General features: G+C 34.9%; 1 protein-coding gene across 1 annotated transcript in view; it reads left to right on the top strand.

Moving 5' to 3' along the window:
* LOC107084810 (methyltransferase-like protein 2-A) overlaps positions 1-7,458 on the top strand; it is an 8,276-nt gene extending 818 nt beyond the window's left edge. The window contains exons 2-9 of the mRNA XM_015374832.1: positions 1,007-1,095; positions 1,292-1,560; positions 3,258-3,307; positions 3,410-3,470; positions 3,558-3,697; positions 3,805-3,911; positions 6,844-6,905; positions 6,995-7,458. Coding sequence (XP_015230318.1) covers positions 1,007-1,095; positions 1,292-1,560; positions 3,258-3,307; positions 3,410-3,470; positions 3,558-3,697; positions 3,805-3,911; positions 6,844-6,905; positions 6,995-7,069 — 853 coding nt within the window. The 3' untranslated portion in view covers positions 7,070-7,458. The remainder of the gene's footprint in view (positions 1-1,006; positions 1,096-1,291; positions 1,561-3,257; positions 3,308-3,409; positions 3,471-3,557; positions 3,698-3,804; positions 3,912-6,843; positions 6,906-6,994) is intronic.
* The last annotated feature ends 161 nt before the right edge of the window (positions 7,459-7,619 follow it).

The raw sequence follows: 7,619 nt of genomic DNA, 5'->3' as shown, positions 1-7,619 counted from the left end.
AAAAATCCTCAAAAGCCCAGATTTTTTTTTTTATCTGCTTTTTCATTGAACAAAAATAATCAACAGCAAAATAATCCAGAGTTTCAACCCTGTTTGATTGCAGTTATATTTGGGTGCTTTGTTTATTTCTAGTGAAGTGAATCATTATAATAGGTCCAATAAAATGTTTATTTATCAAATAATTTCATTTTCTTTTCCTTTACTGTTGATATTGGTAAGCATGGCTACAATCACATTTGGTTTGTTGTTAACAGCTTTAGCTACATTTTCCTTTAAATTTGAAATAGGCAATAAGCCTGATTTTTAAAGATTTATCGATAAATTGAGCCATTCATTGAAATTTAACAGGTAATAAAGAATCTTTCTCCTTAGTTCAAGTTCTGGCAATCAGTCAGTGAATTAGGATTTAAAAAGTATAAACTAAGAATTAAAATCTTACTTTTGAATGAAAAAAGCTATCACTGCTATTTCCAGATTCTGTCAGATCTAGAAAACAAAGAAAACTTTTACATAACTCACTTTACGCCTATCCTGAATGAGATTGGTCCTAACTCAATTTATTGGTTAATGATAATAATTAATTTTATTTCAATACACCAAGTTTTTCTTCTTCTGTTTACATGCTGATTCTGAATAAAAATGTTTTCATGACTTAGACCATTTTTACTATCATTTTGTATACATACACAGAGTGTTAACAAAGCAAAACAAAATTTCATTAAGTACAGCAGGCAACAAATAAACATTTCCCTTCCTTAAAGTGCAGCAGTGATCAAATGTTAACAGTGATAAAATAATATTGATATTAGACCCAATGAATTCTGCACATTTTTCATATGAATGATAAATGATATAACCCAACATGACATTTTCTTCAATCTGTGGTAACTTGTGTCCATTTCACACTGGCTGAGAAACCTGTTTAAACCAGGGAACAGTCAGCACACGACCCGGATTAAAATCACCTTCAAACGGTTCGACTCTGATGATATTGTGAACTTTCCAGGGACAATGTGGAGTGGACCGAGGAACAGGAAAAAGCTGCAAAGAAGAAAGTTTCAGAAAACAATCATCCTTTGCCTCCAGAGAAACAAGGTTGGGTTTTATTTCTAAGTACATCTCACACCGCTACAGGTGTTGGTTATGTATTCATTTTATGACACTATATCAGTGTGCTAGAATTATATCAGAGTTGTTGAATATTGTTATATTTGCCTAAGAGAAGTTAATGCATTTTGTTGTGTGTCTATTATTTTATTTCAGTATTATTTCTTTTTCATTTTACTTCCAGAGGAATACGACAATCGGGCAAATGAATACTGGAATGAATTCTACACGATACACGAGAATCGTTTCTTCAAAGACCGTCACTGGCTCTTCACAGAATTTCCAGAGCTGGCCCCTCAGTGTAATACAAACCATGAACCTCATCCAGACACTTCGAGTTCTGACATCAACCAGCAGAATGGATGCGATAAAAAACAAAGCAGGGATTTTGCGCCTTCGTCTGGCGACAACTGTGACTTTCCAGGCTCCTCTGCTACATATCGCATCCTAGAGGTTAGAGATTCTTCTAGGACCAAGATGGAGATGTTTTTACCACATCATGACATTTTACTTAAGTAGGAGTAAGGATACTTAATGATAATCATTACTCAATTAAAAGGAAACATCATGATGCAGTAAAACTCCTAAAGTAATTTTTGTAACAGTTACTTAACTAAATGTAACTAGTTAGCACCCACCTCTGGTTCACAGACACCATCTATCATATCTTAATAAACTAGATATTTCTTTATAGAATGAGTAAGTCTCTAAATGTGCTTAAATTCAAATCTTACAGATTATGAATTTAGGAGGCTGGGATATTTATGCACTTTTTTTAAAAGCCATGCATATTTTTTTCCATGTCACAGTTATGCACTACTTTTTGTTGGTCTATCACCTACAATTTCTATAATATGCACAAGCTTTGATTTTGCATGTAGCTATTCATATCTGCAGCCTTGTACATTCATCTTTTATCATGGTAGCAGCTTTGCACACTGAAAATTGTCAAAAATCCAGTCTCTTTTTTTTCTTTTCTAGAGGAATGAACAGCAGTCAATTTTAAGAAATTCACAAGTAGGGCTGGGCAATTAATTGTATTTGCAAGATCATTTCAATTTAGCAAAATACAGTTTTCAAACCAAACAGGCACCCAATTTTAGTGATATTAAATTTAACAAGAGAAAGATAAATCAAATACAGTTCTCCATCCAGTCTTTTAGGTGGTGATAAAATGCTCAAAGCTGGTTTGCCACCGCAAAAAAGCAAAGAAGAGATAGTTGCAGCATCTCTATGCATGATCCTTTACATTTTTGCAAAATCGATGTCTAGGGAATGAGATTGATTAGTTTTATAGTGGCGCGTGTGACGTTTACATTCAAATGAGCACGAAAGATGCAGTCAAGATGACTTCAAGCCTGACAGCAGCAAATATAGCCAAAAGGTTGACCGAAGACATTAACAAATGGGGGCTAACCAGCAAACACGCTGTAGTTGTTAAAGACAATGCTGCAAATATGGTTTTTGCAGTGGAGATAATGCAGCTCATGCATGTTTGCTGTGTCTCCGCTGTGTCACATCTGCTTGCTCATGTGAGGCTTTTTCTCTTTTCACATACAAGTGTTCATTTTTGAGACAGTTTTGTTCACATCTCAATATACTATCTGATTTTCAAGTTTGCACTTTTTTTAATGTGACAGGAAAAGATAAGATACATGAGGATTTTGAAACACAGTTAAACCACTTTCAGAACTGTAAAAAAAGATTGAATTTGAAATTAATCGATTTAGAACTGAATGAATCAAAATCAAATCGCTTCAGGACTTTGGCAAAAATACCGAGCCCTACTTATTAGTGTATTTTTATTGTTTAAATATAATAATATTGTAATATTCTGCTTCTCTTTCTACATGGGAACAAAGATGCATGGCATCAATTACTACAAATGTGTTTTCAATTTTTCTAAAGACCAGTCGGACTTTGCCAAGGAGTTAAAAACTGCTTTCACAATCAATGTTTCTGCAGGGTAGGGTTAATATTGATCTAAAGCATAATGGCCAAATCATGTAGCTATAAATAAAATTATAATCCAACTGAAAGTTAGTTTTTTTTTTTTTTTTTTTTACCATTCATTTATTGTTCTCTGCGTGTATATATGTCTGTAATTTTTTTTTTTTTTCAAATGTCGCATTAACCTAATTTCTGTTCAGGTTGGTTGTGGTGTGGGGAATACCGTTTTCCCAATACTCAAGACAAACAAGTAAGCTCATCCGAAAAGAAAAAAAAAGAGAAAATGTTTTCAAAAAATCATCCTTCTCCTGTTGTGAAGTTTATCTAACCTCAACTTGGCCTTTTGTTGCAGTGATTCTGGACTTTTTGTTTACTGCTGTGATTTCTCCAGCACCGCTGTGGAATTGGTGAAGGTTAGAAGTTTGGATTCAAAAGAATATTTTCTTTTTTCTGACTTCTTAATAAATAAATAAATGACGTTTTCTCTTCTTTATCAACAGACTAATCCAGAGTATGACCTGAACCGCTGCTTTGCCTTTGTTCACGACTTGAGCGATGCTGAGGCTAGTTTCCCTTTCCCTGATGAAACTCTTGATGTTATCGTCTTGATCTTTGTGCTATCAGCCCTGCATCCAGACAAGTATGAAAGCATATTGCTTTGCCTCCTTTTGTCCTTTCATTTAGGCGCACATATTGTAAGATCTGATGTTTTCTAGACATTGTGTAAGAGTTTTTCCTCCATCTCAGAATGCAGGCCTCTATCAGTAGATTAGCACGTCTCCTGAAGCCAGGTGGAGTGATGCTGCTCAGGGACTATGGGCGCTATGATATGGCACAGCTGCGCTTCAAGAAGGGTAAGTGGAGCTTTTTCAGGCTTCAACATATCCTTACTTGCAACATATTTTTCTTAAAACTACTGTAAAGACTTTGCTTTAAAATCAGTCGAACTAATGTAACAAATTCTCAGTGATCAATATTTCAAAATGCCACTATCGATCCATTCATGGCTTCTGTTCATTCTTCATTAAACATAACCTTTGCCAACTAACAGTGTATTTTCTCATTTTTGGGATATGAAGGCATTGCAAATTCCCAGAAGGGTTCTGTACTGTAGATCTGGCCTGGGGCCTCATCTGAGGAGAAAAACTAAAAGTGTTGATTATATGTCTACAAAATCCATGTGTCATTTGTTTTTCAAATTGAAACTAACAATGAAAATATGAGAAACAACTGTGTTTTTTTTTTCATTGTCTTGTTTTTTTTAAATTTCATTCTAGAAAATAATATGGTAAAAAATGGAGAGCAGTTCTTTTTTAATTCAACATTTCCCAACTACTTTAAACATGAAGAGAACCGATAACGAGCAAATAAATAAGTCTTTTAAATTTCTAAACTGGGAGGATTTGGAATTGCAGAGTAGATCATGCACCATAACAGCTGACTTTCATTATTAAAATATAGTTAGTTTACATGTGTCCAGCTGATGTAATTTATGATGGTGTTCATTAAGACAAGATGCCATAAGTGTGCAAAATAAAAAAAACATTATAATTAATATATCCCATATTTATTTTATATATTTCATGTGAGAATTGCATAAAACATAAGAGGAACTGTTCTCCATCTTTCTATACTTTATAAAATGAAATTTTAAACTATTTCTTGAATTTTCATTGCTGGTTTCAGATTGAAAAATGCATGAATGTATGAAGTAAGCCTAAAAAACATTAATTGGATTAATTGTGATTTTTACATTTTTGAAAAAAATTGTCAACTAATTTTAATTAACTGAAGTATAGAGACTAGCTGACAGAGCAACCCACTCAGAGCAGCAGTAACATGTCAAATTTAAGATAGAAAAACCTTATTTATCCATCAATATGCTCTGTCCAGAACTCCTCAAGTAAAATAGTTCTAGTTTTACCTGGTTTAAATACTCTAAAAAAAAAAAAATCTTCTCTTAAGGAATAATTTCCTTAAGAAATAATCATGAGTTGCTGCCTTAGTATGATTAACAGACACTAAACACGTCAAAAAACGAGTTTTTATGTTTTCTATTTTGTCGTTATTGTATTTAACTGCAAGAATAGCCTAACAAGAAAATATTTTCTCAGAGATGTTATATACGCTCTTAGCTTTCAGTTTATAGTGTTACATTTATTCTTCAAATGAGTTAGTCTGTATTCTCTAAGTGGATCACTGAGATGTTAACTTGTTAACAGAATTAGGATCCCTGAGCCAGTAGCATTTATACATAGAAGAAGATGGAGGTTACGGTACACAATATGATTAAGAATTGACTTAAGAGCAGCAAAAAACATAACAACAAACCAGCATATTGTCTCATCTAGCAGGGTGGACTAAATTTGTTTTTTGCATGTTTTTTAATCTTTACAATTTTGATATAGCTTCGTTGGGAGATCAAAACTTTTTTTTTTTGCTCGTTGTTTATTTCATAAGCTAACAGACCCATTGGTAATCATGTACTTTAATATATATACATTTTTATTTTTTTGTTGGTTTCAGAATCAGAATTACTTTATTAATCCCTTGCGGGACATTATTTTCTTGCAGTGGAACCGTTTACAGAAGAGAGAAAAATTGTAAGTGAAATACAATATAATCGGACAGAATTAAATTGCAACAAAGTAAAATTGCACCCCTCCCCTATAAATAGTGATACAAATAAAATAAGGATCTCAGTATTTACAATTTACACTGCTGTTCAGTAACTAAATTACTATTATTGGACATGAACGTGTTATTGCGCAAAGTGAAGTAATGAAATGAGTTAACTGTCAGAGAGATGAATTATACAGATAGATGGCCACAGTCAGGAATGAGTTCCTGTGGCGCTCTGTGGTGCAGCGTGATGAAATGAGTCTCTGACTGAAGGTGCTTCTGTGGGTGACCAGCTTAACATGAAGAGGATGTGCAGAATTGTCCAGCATGGATTTAACCCTGGCCAACATTCTTCTATCTGATACTGCAGTTAGAGAGTCCAGCTCCTCTATAACACTGTGACTGTTCTTGCGGATGAGTTTGTTAGTCTGTTCGCGTCCTTCACCTTCAGTTTGATGCCCCAGCATGCAACAGCATAAAGGATGGCACCGGCAACAACAGACTTATAAAACATCCGCAGCATTGTCCAGCAAATGTTGAAGGACTCCAGCTGCCTCAGAAAATAGAGATGGCTCTGGGCCTTCCTTTAGAGGGCATTTGTGTTTTTAGTCCAGTCCAGTTTGACAACTTTCATTCATTTTAGATTAGTTTTTAGAATATTGCCTCCTAACAGACTTGTTCCGGCTCCAGCTTTCAGTGTCGTTGTGTCCTTGAGCAAGACACTTCACCTGCATTGTCTACTGATGGTGGTCAGAGGGCCCGGTTGTGCCAGTGTACGGCAGCCCCGCTTCTGTCAGTGAGCCCCACGGCAGCTGAGAAGCAGCTGTGGCTACAGTGTAGCTTGCCACCATCAGCGTGTGAGAATGGGTGAATGACTGAATGTAGTGTAACGTGCTTCGGTCAAGTCTCCTGACTTGAAAAAAGCTCTATATAAGTACAGGCAATTTACCATTTCATTTTGTTAACATTAAAGGACAAAGATCAAAATGTCTGCTTAAAATTTCTGAGCAAAATATCCACGACTACATTTAATAGAATTCGTCCATTTATTGCATAGACCTGCTTATCATTGCAGCCAAACCTTTGAATTTTATTTGGCCATTCAGTGTCTGGAATAATAGACAAACTGTTTTATTTTGTGTGTTTGTATATTTTTTCAGGTAGATGTCTCTCTGAAAATTTTTATGTCAGAGGGGATGGAACACGAGTGTATTTCTTTACACAGGGTAAATAATACAAACATAGTTTTTTTTTTATGTTTTCCTTTACTGATTCATTCTTTCCTCACAAACATAAACAAATTTTTGTGTTTCAGATGAGCTTCATGAGCTGTTCACCGCAGCTGGGCTTGAAAAAGTGCAGAACCTTGTGGACAGGCGTCTCCAGGTGAACAGAGGGAAACAGCTCACCATGTACAGGGTTTGGATCCAGTGCAAGTACCGCAAGGCTTCATGAGACACGAGGAAGATTCCCACCCAAAGTGACAAAGATTGTGGGGTTTTTCCACAAGACATTTAGAGCAATCGGATTTTGAAAGATTTTTTTATTTTTTCTTAAACTGGGTGCCATAATATTGTTGGACCTTTTTTTTTTTTTTTTGCACATTAATTTGGAGAACCAGTCTCAATGGCCATATATATGACTTTTCTGCTAATGAATTGTGTAATCTGAAATAAGGACTTATAGCCCCTTTAAATGACTATTTTCTGTAGGATATAGGTTTTAATCCACAGTTTTCAAAATAAAGGATTTTTATGACCTTTTTGTACAATTAGTTCTGAAAAAACATGCACATTAAAATGGAAAGTCTTTGCAATATGATCAGGATGAGAACTTTCTGATGAATTTATGGCTTCATGGGGGTGGTCACTGTTAAATTTCATTGTGTGGAGAGGATTTGTTTTATTGGTCCAGACAACAGATTTGGGGGGGCAGGCGTG

This window comes from Cyprinodon variegatus, unplaced genomic scaffold (genome assembly GCF_000732505.1).
Source record: "Cyprinodon variegatus isolate N-32 unplaced genomic scaffold, C_variegatus-1.0 Scaffold109, whole genome shotgun sequence".
Classification (NCBI taxonomy): domain Eukaryota; kingdom Metazoa; phylum Chordata; class Actinopteri; order Cyprinodontiformes; family Cyprinodontidae; genus Cyprinodon; species Cyprinodon variegatus.
This window is presented reverse-complemented; position numbering and strand designations above follow the sequence as displayed.